Source organism: Scophthalmus maximus, chromosome 2, assembly GCF_022379125.1.
Source record: "Scophthalmus maximus strain ysfricsl-2021 chromosome 2, ASM2237912v1, whole genome shotgun sequence".
NCBI lineage: Eukaryota > Metazoa > Chordata > Actinopteri > Pleuronectiformes > Scophthalmidae > Scophthalmus > Scophthalmus maximus.
In genome coordinates, this window is record NC_061516.1 from 24,370,430 (window position 1) to 24,391,588 (window position 21,159).

General features: G+C 45.5%; 1 protein-coding gene across 5 annotated transcripts in view; it reads left to right on the forward strand.

The window, feature by feature from the left end:
- Positions 1 to 21,159, forward strand: part of cadm1a (cell adhesion molecule 1a) — a 344,647-nt gene that overhangs the window by 277,488 nt on the left and 46,000 nt on the right. For all 5 annotated transcript variants that reach the window (XM_035625134.2, XM_035625136.2, XM_035625137.2 and 2 more), the window contains 3 exons: positions 6,848 to 7,006; positions 12,002 to 12,098; positions 18,510 to 18,682. In XM_035625134.2, the coding sequence (XP_035481027.1) occupies positions 6,848 to 7,006; positions 12,002 to 12,098; positions 18,510 to 18,682 (429 nt within the window). The remainder of the gene's footprint in view (positions 1 to 6,847; positions 7,007 to 12,001; positions 12,099 to 18,509; positions 18,683 to 21,159) is intronic.

A 21,159-nucleotide genomic window follows, 5' to 3' on the forward strand; every position in this document is an offset into this window, starting at 1 on the left:
TCCGATTGTGGATCCCGCTCATATACTCCCGTCTGTGTGCTCACCTACAGTCAATGTCACGACGAACCCGCATTGATGTTCACCTTTGAACTCCCCAATTGCGGATGATGACAGGGAAATGAATCCGCTGCATGTTCAAGGGTGGAGCAGTCGGAACACAGTCTTAAGAGAGCGAAACAGAGGGATTGTTGACATGACTGTGACAAAATGTGTTCGTTAACTGGCTCTCTTTTTTTCCCTTACATAACAGAGACGAGACAAAAAAGACATGAAAAACATAACCAAACATCTGCACATTTCAATTTGTGAACCGAGATATACTGTCTATGGCTCATGCGTAAGGAGATATATATGTATCATCCAATTGATGAATATTTTTAGCTTTGTTTGCCCTGATGGCACGCCACTGTTGAATAGATATCGCAGCTGTAGCCGCGCACATTCTTCTGTTCAGTTTTGCTAAATTCCACCATTTGCATGTGTGCATCTTTGAAGTCCATATAAATGAACCATTTCTTTCGGGGGGGGGGAGCGGCCTTCTTACTTCCCTGTATTTAGCGTTTGAGTCAATGCTGTTGTTTTGTTTTTCAAATTGAGCTGCAGCCTTGGATAGTTTCCATTAAAGCCATGTGGATGTGCATTGGCACTGTGACAACTTTCATGCCTTCATCAAAGGTAGCTGGGCCTCAGAAGTCGGAGCAGGGCTCAGGGGTGAACAGGCCTCCTGCCAGGCAGCTCCACCTCAGAGCCCAGATAGCGAAGCTTTGTAAAGACTCTGAAACAAAGGTCCTAATCAGACGCCGTGTGGAAGGCCCCTGAGCAGCGTCACCTCGACAACGCAGGACATTAAACCCTACGTGGTCAGTTCACATCTAAGAATGTTCCAATGTGCCAAGGTCAGGGACTTGTAACAATGAAATGACTGCCGACATTCGGTTTAAATTTACTGTATCCGGGCAAGTGCTGGCAATACATAGGCTGTAGGTTTTGTACGTACAATTTGCAATGTAGCTCCTAGTCAATATATTTTAATTGTGCGACTGCTCTTCTGTACAGATGTAGAAAGTTATAGTTTCGGATTGAGTCCATGTTTGTAACCAGATATGTTGGATATTTTGGAGACCAGGATCCAGCACATCATTTCATTTTGTAATTTCTCTCCTCCTGTACATGTTCACATGTCAATTCCACGTTAGAAAGTTAGATAACCAGGTGTCTCTGGCAGAAATCTTTCTGTGACAACTGGATTTTTCTAACTGTTCATAGCGGTTACTTTATCGGGTTCAGGAGATGTGCTCACGCAGAACGCTGACAGCAACACAGTCCCTTAGCTGCATGTGAACACACACGCTCAACGGCGGTTAACTTGTTTTTGTAAAAGCGGAACCTTATAACCACCGTAGCTGTTAATCACTGTGAAATACTGATCCACTATTTGTGCCCTGACTTTACTTGAGTTTTTGTAATAGCTCTCATCTTTGCTAAGCACTCAAAATCTCTTTAAACGAACTTCCAAACTGCGCTCATTTACATGTTTAATGAACAGCAGAAATTATTTATGTAACGCTAAAAGCCCCTTAACCCCAATGCCCCATGCAGCTGCCTCACACTTAACAATGAGTTGCCAATTACAAAACAGGCTCGACACTCTTTTGCACTTCTACAGTTGATGGATGCAATTTTCCTGCCATAGCACAATACTCTGGAGTACAGTACTTAATGGCTCACCTGTCTCAACACATATGGAGCATGCCACTTGCTTTTGTCCATTTTGGCCACAGGCTAAAAGGGGCTACGAGCTCAAACAATAGCAAATTTTCATCTTTTATGATTGTGCATTTTTCTATGTTCTTTGCAAGTGACATTATTGTTGTCATTTCAACAATGTCAGGCTTATTGACCCTGTCGTACTAGTTAGCTGTCACGTTAAGGACATGACAGTTAATGGCAATGTAGGGGACTGTGTCAATCGACCCCACAGGTTGTTTAGTTGACACTGCAGCAGTACTGTGAAAATGAATTCTGGTGCTTCTCTGCCGTTGTTGCAAATGAAAGCTGGGGAGAAAAAGAAATGGCTCTGGGTGCCAGAGTCCTGACATCAGGGCAGAATTACGCAAAGTGGCTTTGGCTGTGGCTCTTGCCGAGCAAACTTATTTCTAATTAAACGTCCTCAGATTTTTACTTAATTACCAAAAAAGGCCTAATCGGGATCTCTTCATCATTCATCACTATATTACTTAAAGGTTGCGAGCGTCCTGCTTGCTAATGTAAATCCAACCCTAACACACACAGACAAATTATCTTACTATTGTCTTTTATTTGCTCTCATCCAGTTTCTTTAGCAATGTACTACTAACACGTGCCCTAACACTGATATCTCCGGCTCTTAAAACGTACGCTGCAGTGAAAGTCTTGAAAAACGGAGTGCAGGATCGAGCAGTAGTGCGGGTTCATTCCTCTCTGTTCCTTCACGATGAAAGAAAGGAGGACAGATGGAAAAACAAAAAAGAAAGAAAGAAGAAAAAGCCCGGAGATAGGGCCCTTCATTGACTGACAGGAACCAGAAGAGCCATTAGCCTCAAGTCTTATGAGACAACCACTGGGTGATTTCAATTACCCTGCTCCTGCCCTCACAGGAAGACTCTACAAATGGATAAAGGAATATTTGGGGGGGGGGGGGGGAGATATATTTTATTTAAGCAGACGTTACTCCCTTCCTGTTCCACAAGAATTGGGTGAAACGATAACAGTTAAAGCAGTGAAACGTAGAGGAGGTGCAGGCGAAGAGGACCAACTCAGGTTTTGTGTCGGTATCTACAAAACGCCTCAAGTGCTGCGTCAGCTCTCCGTTGACCGTCCGCTGCCTCAAAGTGACACTCAACTGGAACCCACCACACTTAGTCCCTCGGTGCTTCACACAGCATGACGCATTCAAACAGAGAGCAATCACTAATTCATCCGCACGCTCTTCACTTTTTCTACGGCTCTAGTTTCAACTGAAATGCACTTTCTCGTGCAGATTTGCATCAACGGCCAAGTATAAATGGTCTTGACAAGGTTTTTTTGGGAGACACCAAGAACGAGGAAGCCTATTAGCCGAGCAGTGAATGAACTTTATTGTTGCCCTTGTGATTGGGCTGCGTAGCTTGCTAACAGACAGTTGGCAAACTATTATGATTGAAAAGCTATTTCGACTATCCCAATAAGCAGACACTGTGTCTCCAGCGCTGCTTCCAGACAGGCACTGAAGTCCGGACAATTTCCTTAACTTTAACAGAGAATTATCGTCATGTCCTTCAGGTTGCACGCTCGACCCAGACGCCACAGAAATTTCCATCCATCCATCGTCTACCGCTTAATCCACTTAAGGGTCGCGGGGGGCCTGGAGCCAATCCCAGCTGACACTGGGCGAAAGGCGGGGTTCACCCTGGACAGGTCGCCAGCCTATCGCAGGGCCACATAGAGAGACGGACAACCATTCACACCTACGGTCAATTTAGAGTCTCCAATGAACCTCACCCCATTCTGCATGTCTCTGGACTGTGGGAGGAAGCCGGAGAACCCGGAGAGAACCCACGCACACACGGGGAGAACATGCAAACTCCACACAGAAAGGCCCTGGTTGGTTTGAACTGGGACTCAAACCCAGAACCTTCTTGCTGTGAGTTAATTTCACATAGTTAATATCTGAAAACAGCTCAGGTTTAGAGCCGCACCTTCTGCCATGGATGCACTTTGGTACCTGATTAGGATACCTACCTTCAACTCCAGGGAGATCTAAAGACACAGGGATCAGGAAAACTAGATAAACATTAGAGCCAAAGAGCAATACAGCGATATGACCTTAACTATTTGATGCCCAATCCCAAACCATACAATCATAAGAAAGAAATACATTTACCATGATGAACGAACCCATCGAGAGAAAATGTAGAGTGTTGGTTCGTTGACTCTGGGCTTATCCTGATGTGGCAATGCGAAAGCAACCCAATATGATGCCGCATCTCCAAAGACATTTTTGATTTGAGCAGATCCCCTTCATGTTTTTCCATTTTAGGCCCCTTGCATGTGTCTGAAGGCTTGGAGTGGGATTTATTCATGACAACCTGTTCCTGTGCACCAGGCACATCACACAGGTTTGCATTGCGTCCCAGCATCCAAAGAGACAGCTGTCACCGCGGTGACGGTATCGCCGCCGTGGCTGAGCGGCAGTAAGTAAGTGGGTTGAAAATCAACTCTTTAACCCAGTTAACGTGTCCACGTGCCCATCTTATGTGACACATGACGCATCATGAGCGGGGGAGGGTGGTCTGAGTCAAAAAGTGACTCAGACCGGCACCGTTTCATACGTTCCATACCTTCAGTCCAAACAGTTTTCCGAGTGGGGCTTTCCATATAATTTAACCACAGTACATCTTTGATACAGTCTGTTCTTTCGAAGGCATTATTGGGAGTATTAATAGGAGAAGCAAGGCTACTTATTGGTTAAGGCAGCAGCAGAGCAAATGATTGGGACTAAGGTTTATCAATCACATTTGCAAAACATTGTCAACAAATATAACTGATCTTTTTCATTATTAATCTTAATTATTACCAAAATATTAATAGATGACTCATGTAACATAAAAAACACTACCATTCTGATGCATTCGCTTCTTTTTCTTCTACCTTTTCCTCTTCTTCATCTTCCCCTTTCTTCGTCTTCCTCTCAAGAGTCCGATTCTGTTTTCGAACACATATGCCTGGATTACTCCCATAATACTGCGTGCCACTAATTAGCCATACGGCCGCGAGCAAAACAGTAGGCAAGCAGAGGTTTGTGTGTTTTGGTCACAGCTGCAGGAGAGGAGGTGGGTGGAGATGGAGGGAGGGTAATTTGTATATGCATATATCCGCAAATACTTCATGAGGAAAAGGTGTGGAGGTGCATTCAAGCTATTTTGAGGTCATTAAAGGATTTATTTATTTCTCGGGGGGGGCGATACTTCTAAATAGGTAATTTGGATGAACAGAGAGGAGTTAAATCAATGCCGGGAGGGGAGTGATGGATGCAACACTCCCCGCATTAAGACAAATTTTCTCCTGTTCCTGCATTTCTCTTTGTAGACCTCTTCCACTTTGTTGCTTCCAGTATTTGTTTTATTGATGTGACACAAACACACTTGTGCAACAGACTGTTCGCAAGTAGGGCAAAGGGATAAAAATGATCAATCTCTCTTTGCAACTCTGCCGTGCAGAGCCGTCTGCAGCTATCCTTCTCATTTTGGAGGACTGTGGCGAGGCATCCTCTCTCTGTTGCATTTGAGAAACATATTGGGTTTAGTTTGCAGACTTCAGATTTGGAAGCGCTGAGCGAAAGGTGGCTACACAATAAGTCTGGCTTCATAAAGCCCTAATGAGTGACTCACAGTTGCACAGTTCTCCCTGTTGGTTGGCCATTTTAAACTGATTCACCTTCTCAAGGTCAACATCACTTCAACTCTACATATTTTTGTGTAGGGTCATTTCTCATTGCACCCAGAAAATTCTTGTCTTTGTCAGGCCAGGATATATTTTTTAAAGCGTTTCTTTCCTCCAGCTGCCTTTGTGAAGTAAAAACTAAGAGGGCAGACCCTTCAACACAGCAAGCTGTTTACAAAGCACTCCGAGAGGAACCAAGGACGCACAAGGCCGGAACAAATATGAAATATTAACGTAGGCAATAACATCTCTAAATTGCTTTTTTAGAATTGACCCTGTAAGGACCACTGTTGTAATATCACAACATGACCTTTAGCTCTCCAAATAGATATCTGTAAAACAAATGATCACATGAACATAGTCAGTGGGTCCTTTTTTTTATCATGTTGACTTCAAGAAGTCAACAGAGCCAGCGATCGAGTAGGAGTCATAGTCTTTTTCTTTCCCCACCTCTTAACATTCCAGTTCTAACTTTAAGACGGTATAGATCACACATCTGGAACCGCAGGACGAATGGTGTGGCAATGACGAACACTGTAGACTTCCAGCAACACAGGGTCGGGGGTCAGATCCACTGGTTGGATATGGTTTCGCCTCGGTGCTCCAGTTTCCCAACAGGAGACTCTCAATTGTCTGCATGAGATGATACGGTAAGATGATCCTTTATTCGTCCCACATCGGAGAAAATTTGGGATGTGTCAACGGTTGTTGATAGACTGACACGCTGGTGAGGTTGTACCCCACCTGTTGCTCAGTGTTGCGGGGAGGTGGTCCCAACCCCCTGTGGCCCTGCGAGGGAAACTGTGGATGAAAAAAAACCTCAAATGATGTTGTTGTTCACGTCCCACTGATGAAGAGACCACATGTGGCTCCCTTCAGTGTGAAGGAGTCGAAGCTTAAAGGGCCCGGTCACGCGCGCATTTCATAACAAAACAAAATATTCATATCGAAAAATCAATTCATTTCCAGGGGGGGGTTGCCTTGCTGAGGCGAAGTAAACACTCGCAGCGCTTAATGAGTTCAGCCTTCCAGGCCACGTAACTCGCTAAGAAAATGTGTAAAGGAGTCTTGTTGTTGCCGTTTGATGTTATTCTTTGGATCACTGCACAATGAGGGCTTTGCGACTGCAGGTGAAGGTTTAGACTTCAATCGACCGAAACATTTGCACTGACGGGCACATTTTTTCTTCCACGGCCTCAGCAACCATCTTAAGCTTGTTGCCGAGCAATTCTTGAGCTCCCGCCACCCGGGCACGTGCAGAGCGAGCGTTGCCTAGAAGACGAGCGTTGCCTAGAAGACGAGCGAGCTTCGTTCATATTTCAGCTGAAACCCAACACGCGCCCGCAATTCTGTGTTCAAGTCTGCTGCTCGTCTCTGCTCCCTCCAGGCAAGCCCAGAGTTGAGCTGACCTACGACAAGATGTACACCGTCACCAGCCGCCTGACGTTCACCGTGAACAAGGAGGACGACGGCGTGCCTGTGATTTGCATCGTAGACCACCCGGCAGTCAAGGACTTCCAAGCACAGAAATACCTGGAGGTGCAGTGTGAGTACATGAAGTTGTAGTAACAGCATTATGCACCTTTGTGGTGTTTTTTTTTCTGATTTCAAGTGTCTGATCCGCTTTACTCAGTCATTTGAACTGCAGTAGATAAGAGGAATTAAATGAAATTAAAAGTGAAACATGTCCACCAATTAAATGTCGTTAGTGAGAAAATATCCTTAGTGCATGATAATTAAAAAGTGGAAATAAATAGATGAACATCTTCAAAGAAACACACCAATGACAGTTATTATGTGACCTTCCTGTAATAATGTTTTGCCCTTTTTCACATCTGTCATCACTCTGAAGCTTTACAAACTGACTTGCAACTGATTTCATATTTCAAGATATCGTTCAGTTTTTTTTAAATTTAATTGTCCTCATCTGCACTAACTTGTCATTTAGGGCCGTGAACATGTTAAAACGGTGCATTGCAGTTTTGAGCCACTTGTCGGTTTGTGTCCGTTGACTATATTTCCTCTGCAGCCAAAACAGTTTTGCTTCATAACTCGGTTATGATGCATTGACACGAGACACAAAGGTGGAAAACTCAAATCTTTGTCAAATCACACAAGGCAAATTAAAATGCTCTCCCCTACACAAGCCAATAAGTGACGTGCACCTCAATCAGCAGTTTGCTTATAAACACATACACTCACACACTTTTTTTGAAAAGTAGTATATTACTTTTTAAATGAGATTTCTTTTCTTTTTTTAAGTAACTGGGAATACGATTTGAAAATCGGCAATTAAGCTAAAGTTTCAAATCCCAGAAATGTTGCGTCGTTTTGGCATTTGAGTTGTTCGTTGTGTTGCCGGGAGTTCGACGGAGGATTCATTTCAGTTTTGGACTCTTGTGTTCAGCGAGCAGGCGATACGGGATCGACGATGGCCGACACCAACAAAAGGGGGAAACGTGGCTCCAGGAAAATTACAAATTCAAAGTTGTGATATTTAAATTTTGTGTGTTCTCACCCCTTGGCTGACTGATGAGGACAATATTAGCGACAGGTCTCCTGTGAGGTCTCCATGAGGTCTGTACTTCTGGAGAGCCACTGAATCCCTTCCAAACTGAAGGACCGCCTGCCTGTTACACTACTTAGTTGTGAATACAGAAGATGCAACACGTGGGAGTTGCAGAGTTTGCCCGACCTGAAAGTAAATACAGTAGACTAACAATAATACAATGTATTGATTTTGCCGCTCGGTAGTTAGTAACAAGTAGGACTACAGGTAAAATAGGCCTCGGTGTTGTGAGGGTTTGAGATCGTTTTACTCATGATAACATTCACATTTGTCATTGCTCTGTAAACTTATATCAGTGGCCTTTAGCGTGTTTTAGAATTCAGTTAAAAAAAAAACATACCCTCTGTTGCTATCTGACCTTTCCCTGGGAGAGCGGCAACAGGAGATCAGCTCATCTACGGAGGCAGCTTGGCATTTTGTCGGCCTGCGATGACAGTGTGCTCATACGGACCAACCCCCCCCCCCCCCCCCCGGCTCCGGGCCTGGCTCCGGGCCGTGTTACCTTTTAAAAAAAGGTAACACGCCCTGCGCAGACTGAACTGGGCATCGCCGGTCCTGCAGCCCGCCTTCTCCTCCATTATCTGCGCTGTGCACATTAATATAACAATTGAAGAGTGTTGACAGAAGGCTATTGTCTGTTCTTTCACTTCTTTTGGCCTCATTTTACTAATGTGAAAAACCCCCAGGACAACCTAGAAAGCAGTTAATTTCCAACACTGACTACAAACCAAAATTAATTGGATGCAATGAAATGGATATGTTCTGTTAACTTGGTTCAATACATAGTTCAGTTCTTATTTCAGTTTCTGTACAACAGGGAAAAAACAAAGGCAACAGAAAGAAATTATATTGTTTAATTCAATAATGTTTTCATTTTGGGATCATTGCCCATATTCTTTATTTTAATTTGAAACACACTGGATTATTGGCGTACCATATGGTGATAGGAAGAAAAAAAAAAAAGTCCAGCGTCATCTGCAGAAGATAACAGGTTTGAATTAGAGGGATGTTTTTTTATTTCTTATCTCAAAGTAAAAAGAGACTTCTAGCCTCCTGGTGACAGAAGCCAAACAGAGCTTCTATCGTGAAACATTCTACGTTTCTAAAAAAGAAAAAACTGCACTTGGCTGAGACATTGACCCACAGACACCCGCAGAGACCGAAATAGGACAGCAATGCATTAGATGAGTAATCCAGGACAACAAAGCGCAGCCATTAAAGCGGCAGAAATGTCATGAACTTTATGTGACAGGCGCCGGGAGTTTATGGCCTTTTATTTGTTCGCTTCCAGACAAAATATGAGACCAGGCTTTTAATTGACTACAGGGTTTTTAATTTTTATTTTATTTTAGGAAATACCGTATTAGCTATGCTTACAAGCAATGCATACTTTATGAGACAACATTAATTACATGACATGTTTCTTTAAATAACTAGCAGTGCAGTTTACTGTCATGTTTACACTTGTAGCATAGTAGATATTCTTTATTTTAAAGTGGCCACAGATCAGCTGCTAATTCATGCACAACCACGGCTTGTGCAGATTTATGGCAGGGAACAATAAAACTTACTGTAAATTCCCCGTAATAGAATTATTTCTGCGAGGTTTCCACAGTTTTTGTCCATTCCATTGTGCGGTGAGAATAAGCTCTAAAAACAAAACAACAAAGAAAAAGGCCCATTGTTAAGGGGACCGCATAATTACATAAGCCTGCGATGCTTTTTTTCCGTGCGTAAACAAAGTAAGTAGCTCTGCTCCGTCGCCTGGTTGTTTACCCTTAAGGTCAGCTGGCAGATGGATAATGCCGCCTCGAGTGCTCCGGAGGTGAGGCACACAATAAAGCCGATAATTCAGTTGGCATAATGAAAAACGGCCCCTCTTGCATACGCGAGACACTATTTCATCTCCACTTAAGAGGCAGTATCCAGATCTGAGACAGCTCCGGCGCAACTACTTGAGACTATCAAAACAAGCCCGCAGATGCCCGGCCATCCTTCACATTTATGGCTGCGAGACGACAAGGTCAGATGACGTGGCGAGCGAAGAGAGGGTGGCAGGATGCCACGCGGTGCCTGCAGCGAAAACCCCCAAAAAACCAAAGGGTCTGCTTGTCTAAACCCTCGCGCGCGCAGTGAGCGCGTCGACCGTGGCTTATCACCCGAGGCTGAGAGCCGGCCACCGGCACGGCGTGATTAAGACGGACGGACGGCCAGACGTGTGGCGTTTGCTGCGGAGAAGGTCGTCGGACGGCGGCGGCGGCGGCGTGGAACTCTCACCGCAGGCTTTGAAATCGTAACTCAGGGCCGAAGCACCGCTGTCGACGCGGGCTGATTAAAAGAGTGCGGCGGCAAATTGCGCGTTTGGGCCTATAAAACTGGGGAAAGAAGCAAAATGAAATTCATATCGCAATTAGAAAACGGTAATGACAGGGTTGTAACTCAACAGTCGGTCCTGAGGAAAACTGCAGCTGAATAGTGTTTAGGAGTCAGACATGTTGGTTAAACTGCTTGTGAAACAAATATATATATCTTTTTTAAATCTTTTACTTCAAATACTGATACTGAAAAAAATGCATGAGGTTAATACAAAGCCATGTTTGTTACCGTAAAGCATTCGCAGTGTTTCAAAGTCAGTGCAAAAGCCTCTGTCGCTGTTGTTGTACTCTCTTAATCTTATTCCAGTACAAGGCGACGCTGAATTCAATCACTAGCACTAGATGATGGATTGAATAAAACATATGATTTTTTGTCCATAATAAAGGATCATCTCTCACACCAAGATGGGAAGAAAAAAAAGGCGCTTTGATAACACCGGCAACACTCGACGGATCGGGGAACAATAGAGAATTCCGCTGTTGCGAAAGAGTAGCTCGGGCGCGACTGTCAAAGCACGGCAATTATTTGTCAAAACAACATTCTCGCATTGACGCCGCGGCTCCTCAGGCGCGTCGTCTCTTTTGTGTTTGCGGCTTTATCAGGTAACGACCTTGGACACGCTCGGGGCTCGTGGTCCGGCGCCGCTCCGCGTCGTTTCGCCCAAAGCTGTCGCTTGCATTTTGGTGTCCGATTGATTCAAGGTTCCGTCGACGAAATCCGTGCGGTAGACCCCAACACATCCAAAGTGTGATTCGTTGCAGTGTCGCCAATGTGACTACGTTGAATATAAGTCAAATCCACACAGATCGCACAAGGTTCGTGTGGCTCGGTTCAATCGCAGTAATATTAAAGTTGCCTCTCAGAAACATGGATGGACCTGACCTCGTCTGGAGCTCCCAACACAGGTCGGGGACCTCGTTCGTGTTGCTGCATTTATTGTTGATTTCACTCCGAAAGTCTATCGGGACTGTTTCTGCGGCAGTTTACTGATTCTGATTGAGGGCAAATAGCGAAAGCCGCGATAGAAGCCGATGGAATAACAGTTACGCGAAAAAGGAAAATGCCACTGCCCAGATTAGGATAACCAGATGAAGAATACTGGCGCATACCGGACCAAGTGGGGCCGTCGCCGGGGGGAAAAACCGCGACGGACGGACGGTGCGAGGAGCTGCAGCAGCAGCCACAGCTGACGTGATCATATCAGCTAAGTAATAATGCGAGGAGACCATTTGCTGATCGGCATCAGCTCACACACGCGTGAACTCCGGCGCGTCGGTGTTGAAGCTCAACTCCTGTGTGCTCCCTCCGCTGACCTCCACATCCCTTTCTGTCACGCTGGGGACGTGTCAAACAAAACCCATCGGAGGGAAAAAGTTTGATTTAGTCTTCAAGCATTACCAGGGGCAATTAAATCAAATTTTGGCGTGCGGACATAATCTGTAGGAGACTTTTGTTTGTTTCAGTACAGGAACCGGGAGCCGAAAAATACGTATCATTTCTGTCCATCCGAAAGAAAATAGTGAATGTACAGATCGATAAGTATTTTCCAGTTATGTCGTCCCAGCGTGTAACTTTCTGTCTCTCTCACCCTTTCAGACAAACCGGAGGTCAAGATCGTGGTGGAATTTCCTCAGGGTCTGACCAGGGAAGGAGAGAACTTGGAGCTGACGTGTCAGGCCAAAGGCAAACCCCAGTATGATGTGCACACACACACACACACACACACACCAACACACACATTTTTAACCAATTAAAAATGTCCACGGGGAGGCAAAGCAGACCTACATGCTCACAGATGCACATTTATTTATTCATGCACACATCCCGCCTGCATTCCTTGGTTGTGTGCATGTGTGTGTCTTTGCAGGGGTGTGTGTGGAGCTATTAATGTCCTTAGCTGTTTGGCTTAGTGCTGCTGAGCAGAGGTGAACATTAGACTTCTGCAGCAGCAAGTCGTGCCGCGTTAAATCAGAAAATAAACATGCGCATTTCATATTTCCAATACTTAGACAGAGAAGATAGAAATCTCTTCGACCTCGTACCAATCCGTCTTATGCACGCAGGAAGCTGAACTATGTGGAACTTTCGCAAACTGCAAATGAAAAACTTCAATGTTGAAGCAAACTTAATATATGCGTCATTAGATTGAACACCCGTCATCATTTGAAAATAATCTGGATAGGAACCGAAGCCTTAAAAAAATGGTTTCTGATAAATCCTTTAATGTTTTTTGGAGGATATCAATATAATGTTATATGCACAAAGAGAATGTGGTAGATTCAGCCAATATGGATATACAGTATAAAACAGTAAGAGAAATATGGGCATCAGAAAAGAATAAAACGACACAGTGAAGCACATAAACGTTACTGGCTGGTATTCACATTGGCATTGCAGTAATTTCAGTTCACCAATCCACCAGACCAAAACACAAAAAAACAAAGAAGTCCTCTTCACAGGTAATACTAGACTCTGAAATAAAAAGAAAGCCCACAGAGAAAAGAAATTCACTTTTCAAAGTGACGACTTCAGAAGCAGTTACAGTTTAATATAAGTAAAAAACACATGGGTACCGAACGGTAGTGATCCTGCAGAACAGAGCGGGTTCTCTAATCTGTCATGAGCTGTGCTCCTGACATTCCTCATATTGTCAGCGCTGAATCATCCCTCTGAGAAGCACAAGAACTTTTATTCTATTTTTATGGGAAACAGATAATATCAAACTGTTTATCGCCGCGCTGCTCGGAGAGCATCTGTAGCCTCTCATGCTGGATGGAAAATATTACCGCGGCCTCCAGAGGTGTATTGTGTGAGACTGCACTGGAGCAAAAAAAGAAACTTCTGTTCTTTCTCTCCTTTCAATGTGCCAGTGTGGACTTTTTCCTGATAATAGATGTCAGCCATCATTAAAGTAACTTGGGATCTCTCATTAACAGTTGATGCAAGGAAACTGTTCACCACTAATTTTCCTAAACTGTACCTTTCGACACGGCAGATTGTTCCAAATTTGTTGGAATGAGTGCCCCCTCCGAGATTTAGATCATATTTATCAAAAAGGAGTTTCTCAGACTTGTTGTTTCTTCACCTGTGGCCTGTGGCGTACCCCAAGGCTCGATCCTTGAACCTCTTTTGTTTATTTAATTTATTTATACACGTAGGGTATTTCTGAACAAAACATAGTACCAGCCTTATGTCCTGAGGATTCCCTGCTACACCCGAATAGCTTGCAAGAACTCCTGGATAACTTTAAGCAGGATGAAAATATATTTTGAAATATCATATCCTCCTAGGCCCGTCCCTAATCTGAAGCAGTGTCTTGTCCCTCTTGTTAGCAAATGCCCAAAAAGAACAGAGAAGCCATACTTCCTTCGACTGAGGATCAGTTCTAAACTCACATTACCCTTTCTCTTGACGATCTTGACGGGGGTCATACCCTCACGATTCGCGCTTTGTGGTATAATTTAGGGTTAAATAGACGATAAAGCACCGTAGCGTGGATACAGCGTGATAGACAGCTGGTCCGCTGCAGGTGTAGGCGGGTGCGCAGTGAACAAGATCTCTGTCGGACCACACGCCCAATCCTATGTTTGCTTTCAAAAAAACAAGATGGCGCTTCACAAAACAATGGGTGACGGGTTGTCACTTGGTTATGATGGTCCTTGTTCAGTCTGAACATTTTGAAACATAGTACTGGTTTCCATTTCGGAGCCACAACCTCACAAATCAAACCCCGCTAACTTATGATTTGAAAAGAGCCATTTCTTGCTCAGAATATACTTTGGGCCTGCTCCTAAGGCCAGGTTGAGCAATGGCACTTTCGAGCCCATGACAGCCAGTCGATCCCCACAGCCTCCCCATTCATAGCCCGGACGAGTGACAGAGAATCATTGATTTGTGGTCCCATGACCTGCAAAATAAAAAAGAAGTGGGCCGGGTTTTAGGTGTGACGGGCAAGTGACAGGGTCAGATTTGGTTATTGTTGAATTTAGCAATAAAGATTGTCTCTATAGGAATCGTGAAATACCAGCACTCTGTGGAATATGAAACCCGGTACATGAAATTGAGAGGCACGGGTGGTTGCAGAGATCACTTTTAATCAGAGAGATGGAGTTGAGCTGAGGGATAAGAGGGCTGCCTTTGACACAAGAGCATGTTGAAGAGAGAAATGTCACGTGGACACCTGAGGCTAGACGATTCTGAAGGACCATTGCCGGATACTTTTTTATACTCATAATCGAATGGCTGCTATGTTCTTTTCTCCATCTTTTAGGAAACCGGCCTGTAATTATGAAATGCCGTTCGCCAGAATTACTGTGTGATATTTTGAGCAGGTGTTTAATTACCACTATTTTATGGGCGGAAGGCAGAGCTGAGAGGAGCATTAATAATATGGTGTGAGAGTGGCTCCTAATATCTAGTAGGTACAGATTTTGCAGCACTGGCGGTTGAATAGGCGTGAACAGGTGATGAGTGGCCATTTTCTGAAAACATCTATGGAGAATGTCGATGGCCTCGAAGCTGTACAGATGAAGTCAATTTTCTCTTGGATTAAAGTTAAGAGATTGTTTGCGGCACAATCTACAACATCCGCAATCAGTTGTTGCCTCCGCCTTCATCTTCAACGACTTGCGGCATCTGAAAACTCCTGCCCGTCACTCGTTAGGCTGTTGTCCCTCGTGCGTCGTCTGCACACACAGGTGTTGGTTTGTTCAGATGACAGGTCGTGGTGGAATGAGATGTAATCGACTGCAACTGAAGCCATCAGTACTAGCAGGAGGGGGGTGAGTAAAGGTGTGAGAGGCCTCGGGCAGGAGACCTGCCAAACCGCCAATGCAGTCGCTGTTGTTGGAATCAGTCATATTAGTTTGTTGACGCGGCCGTTCAAATTTGAACAGAACAAGATAATCATCGGACGACGCTGAAGGTATGAATATTACATTAGAAACAGGATCGTGAGTTTCTGTGCACGAGTAAATTCAAACATGGCGACGACCTTACAGAAGGAGGCCTACTCCTTTGAAAACCTACGTTCAATTTTTTATCTGTAGGTTTGGACGGTGGCTCTGATAAGTTCGTAAGACTGCGGTTGCAATGGATTTTAATGGTAACCCAGGCAACCGCTAGCCTGGCGTGGTCGGACTAATACTCAAATGCGCATTGGTCTGGCGCATCTCGGTTCATTTTTTTCGATTTCCGAGAGGCGTTACCAAATGGACGCAGGCCAAATCGCCTCCAGACGCAAATTGGATGAATCTACAACCAATGGGAGAAACGAATCACGTGACTTCTGTTGAGTGACGCGTCCCAGGCTAGGCGACCGCGACCGTTCCCCGAACTTTAACGAAAGTGCTTTCGTTGCCTCTAACCGATCCGAAAAGTTACAAAAATGGAATCCACAGCTGACAGACGGTGTGACCCTGCGGATGAAGTGGCAGTTCATTCATTCAGAACAACGTTGCCACTACGTAATTCTTTGAAAACAATTCAGTATTCGGGAAATCATCGGAGACAGGATTGTTTTAGAGCCACCGACAAAGCCTCCTTTTACAGAGAAGCGTTCTCTGAAGTGGATTAGTGGCAAGAATGATAAGTGCTTGTTAGTGGTCATTGTTTAAATTGCGATATTGAAATTGATTTGGTTCTTTTGAGTTTGGGCTTCTGCCGACACGTTTTGTCCCTGCAGGCGGAAATGCAAGTAAACATGAACCATTATGGACAATGGCAACGGAGTAATCTGAGTTATTTCTATTTCTTTTTTTTTTGATCAATCACTGCAGTCACCTCACGTTTACAGGTCAGTTGTGGCTCTGAACTGTGCGGGTGGGGAGAGTGCAAGTGTTCACGAAAACTCCAAACCAATGAAAGACATTGACTCGGCCTCAAACTCGACCCAAAATCTAAAATCTAATCTCAAACTGTCGTCACAGTGCAGGAAGTTTTCACCTTGTGAGGATGAAAAACTCTGTATGATTCTCTGAAGGGTAGAAGCACAAAAACATGCAAGCGCACACACACACACACACACACTAACACACACACACACACACACACTGTGTGCTTCTAAATTCCTCTCCCCCTGCCAGCCCCCCCCCCCCAGTTTTCATACTTGGCATCGAGACAAGCGCACTACCCGTATTCATTTTTATAAAGATGAAAACACAATCAATACAGTGAGCCGGGAATTGGAAGTCATTTTCATTAGAGCTGCTGAGAGTTGTGCAGTCATTACCAGCAGATAGCACGGGGGGCCGCGGCTGCAGGCAGCCATTTGTATTCCAGACGCATGCCCTTCTTCTCTCCTTGCAGCCCCATCTCACCTCTTTCGTCTATCTCTGTCCATCCGCCTGCTCCGGATTCACTTCCCACCACATCCCTCCGACCAGTAGAAACTTCTTTTTTTCTTTTGCTTCCCGGGGGTCACGTCTCTCATGCGGTCAGCGGGAACAGACCATTTTATCATTTATTCACATTACATTTCATCTGGAGAACACTGGTAGCACACATGGCACTGGGCCCGTCACGATAACTTCCGTGTGTTTCCCGGTATATTGTCCCAGGAAGTATCGCGATAAACAATATTATCGTCATCTCACGTCCATGATTTTGATACTGAATCATGGGAGTTATCCAAAGTTTAGACTTGCGTTAAGGCCTCAGACAAAACAAGCACTTAAAAGACTTGGTGCCGTCAGAAAACATATTGAGAAATCTCTATTGTGTGACATTTTACAGACCAAACCAGTTATTAGTTAATCATACGACAAGAACAGATGCGAGGACAAAAGCAGCAAGACTTTGCTGGACTCTAGACACAATGGCTGTTATTGAGGTCAATAAAAATGATTGAGTCCATATTCATGTATCGCACGCTAAGTCGATAAGGTTATTATATATTATTATATTGCGACAGAACTACGTGGCACGCCGCCATTCTGCCAGTCCACCACCGCCATTATACACAGTTGGTGGTGTGTTTGCTGTCGAGCCCCAACTGCTGTTTTTTATATATTTATATATATTTCTCTCTCTCTCTCTCTCTCTCTCTCTCTCTCTCTCTCTCTCTCTCTCTCCCCTATCCGCTCGCTCCCTCCACACCAAAGGTTTCCAAATGAAGGGAAACAAGTTAAAAACGCCACAACAGAATGCAACAAGAGAGGCCATCAGCGCGAGCTCAGGGGAAATAACAGTAGCTTGGCAGTGGCCGTTGGAAGTTGCGGCGGCAAAATAGAAAGTGTTTTGTCTTTTTCTCTCCCCCCCCGTGTGACTCCGTGGCGCTCTGAGCTCATTGTCAAAAAAATCAAATCTGTCACCCCCACTATAAACCTCAGTCGAGGTACAAAAAAAACACAAATACAGGCGCCCGGTGTGGCGCCCACCTACACTCATATGCACTGGAACGCCTGTAATTTCAAGACAAAGCCACCACACAGTTACTGTTGCTTTCACTCGGCACAAAGGGAAGAATGTCATGTCTTGTTGTTTTTCTTACCAACTAGCTCTTCTTTTTAATAATGCTGCAATGTGATTAGAAGAGCGTTTGGATGCAGTACTGATAGACACACAGAGAGAGACTTCTCCCCGGTGGTCCAGAGACGACGATGGCAGATGGATTTAAACGTGTCTCTACGGGCAGATCAGGTCTAAAAACAGCAAAAAACAATAATGCTTTATAGTTTGGGTTGTAATGAAAAGTGCATCAGTCAGGAGCCACGAACTGCACTTAAGTCTTTTTAGGCTACATCCACATGATAAAACGCATCGCTTCTGCCACCGTCCACACTTCCCCTGAGTTCTCCATCGCCCGGAACGGGGAAGTTTGGAAACTCCAGTGCCACATCGTAGGCATTCGCTTCCCGATTGGTTCTTAGCAGTCTCGACTCGACGGCAGGCGGTGAAGCCAAATAAAACCCAAGTTGAAACACTCCGCCCTGTCGTCGGGCCAGGAAGAGAAACGTCCGGAGCTAAGAGGCTCATGTGGAGTTTTGACGAGTCACCGTTTTTTTTTAAAAAAGAAAAATGTGTCGGCACGGATGTTGCCTGGGTTCAAGAATCGCTCCTTCCCTCCCGTCACTGAGACGTTTCATCCGGTGTTTCTGCTTTTCAGGCCGCAGCTGGTGAGCTGGGTGAAGGTGGACGACGACGTGCCGTCGCACGCCGTCATCACCGGCGGCGATCTGTACATCGAGAACCTGAACAAGTCCTACAACGGAACCTACCGCTGCGTGGCGTCCAACTCGGTGGGGGAGTCCTTCGACGACTACATCCTCTATGTCTATGGTACGCCGCTCTTACACTTCGCTGACCCCCTTTGTGCTCTGTATCTCTTCCCCTCCCATTTGAGTTTCACCTTTCCCCTTCTTTCGTCCAGATGCACACTCGTCTAAACTGGACGCAGTTCCAGCGTATGAAAGGAACCCTAACCTGCCCCTCGTGTGTTTTTTTGTACACCTGGGCAAAGTCTGTACATTTTGCAGTCGGTGTATTTAACCCCATTTTGAGGTTATCATATGCGCTATTTGCTAGATTTGTGTGTTGTTTGCACCGGCGTGCCCATCGCCAGCACGTGTGCGACACCACACGTTCCATAATCCTGACTCCCTTTCAATGCAAGTGCAGTTTATTTTTATCGAGCTCTGTTTGTCGCTACACTCATGCGCATAATTGCCATTGGGGGGGCAGGGGGCGTACAGTATATGGTTAGGTCTAAAAGTAGACGGGACCTAATCAGCTCCAGTGAGTCACTGGATTACATTTTGTATATATGGATTCATGTGCCACGTAGTCATTTTATTACATGCTGCTGCAAGTCAAATTTACAGAACAACAAATTTGCCAGGGGCTTTTGCGATCGATGCGGCGTCCAGCGCCTTCTATCCTTAGACTATCGATTCAGGCAGAGACGAACTCGCCCCGAATTGTTCCCCCTAACCGCGGCGTAGAGTGGACCAGTTTTGTTTTTATTTGTAATCTGCTATCCGGGACCTAGTTGGAAGCCCAGCAGGTGATTTACTTATGGTGCGGTCGTCGCAACGCATTTCTTCATATCCGCCGCCTCCCCGAGTTCACCGAGCGTCACGGTTTTAAAGTCCCTCGGCCTCTGAAGCATTATCTCAACATGCTTTCATTCTGTTGATACCAGTAACAAATATTTTGTTCCCCCTCCGAGCCAGGGCATTAGACTCTAATGTGCTCCTCCCCGGCCAAAATGACTTCTTTATCACTTTTGGGAGACCCTGATCCCACAGAGACATTATTTGGCCGCTATTGTCGGAGGGAATTAGCAGAGCGAACGGAGCAGTTCTCATGCGGCGGGGTGGGGAGCGACGCTCAGCGCCCAGCGGACGCCAGCTGAATGGATGTTATTTACAGGGGAGAGAGATGAGAGTTGATGTGCTAGTGAAACAAGCGAGGTGCTATCCCACATCACGAGGCGGCTGACCCCCACCTGTTTCCTGGTTTCACGTCTGTAGGAGTCAGTTTGACGCCCAAGATCTTCCGGTTGACAAATTACGGCTCCTGACTCTGATTGATACATGTTGGATATCTGACGTGTGATTTGTTTCCTGATCCTTTGTGCTCTCCGTATAGCCGGCCGCCAAAAAAAATCCTCTTCCACTGATCCTCTCAAGCGCCGCAGACAGCCGCGATCGCACTTCGCCTCGGCGCTTCGTTCGTGCGGAGGTTTTCAGACGAGCCGTCCAACATCACTGACCCCCCCCCCCCCCCCCCCCCCCCCCCCCACAGACTTCACACAAAGTCGCATCAGGACATTATACACGAGAAACCAGAAAAAACACGATGCTGGCAATAATATTTCTCTATAGTAGAGGTGTCATATCCTTCATAGATCTATGAAGGAGCGACTCATCCGGGACCAGTATTAAAAAGAAAACACTGTCATTGTTATCACCTATAGACCAATAATCAAGGACCACAATCTGTGTGTGTGTGTGTGTGTGTGTGTGTGTGAGAGAGTATGTGTGCATGCGTGTGTGTGTGTGTGTGTGTGTGTGTGCGTGTGTGTCTGTGTGTGTGCGTGCGTGCGTGTGTCTGTGTGTGTGTGTGTGTGTGCGTGCATGCAGAGTATAAGTATCTTATGAATTTTCATGTAACTGTAGCAGACCTTCTGTACGTCTGTCCCCGAGCCTAAACACCAAATCCCCCCATGACGTGGGCTGCGAGTTGCCCCTCTCATCCACCCCCACGCTGACAGACACACAAAGATAAACGCGGTAATGCAACACGTGGACGACTAAAAGCCTTGCACCGAGAGAAAAAAAATAAAACACCCCGCTCCATTCAAACCACAGGAGGCCTCCATCCTTTTAGAGCGAGTCTTTTGATGACTTTGATGTGTCCGTGGCCCCCACACGACTAATGTCCACCGTAATTCAGCAGGAAATCATGGCCCCAACCTTCGCCTTTGCTAATGGGAAGACAGGATGTTGTACGGCTGAGCTGTCAGAAGCTGATTCTCACATTATGTTCCCGACTCCCTGTTCACACACACACACACACACGCGCAACCTCCTTCTCTTGTGATAGCACCAGGGTAAATGCACGTGGACCATTTGCCTCAACAGAAGCTGCAGGGAGAGCATGCGTCGAGAAACAAACCCACCCCCCGTAGAAGGGAGACCGGCATGAACGGGCATGTGCTGTGGTAATATGAAAACAACAGTGTTGTTCGTTCGTTTTGCTCAAGGACAAACTCTGGTGAGTTTATGCACCAAGTTTGGGCTGGCTGTGAAGAT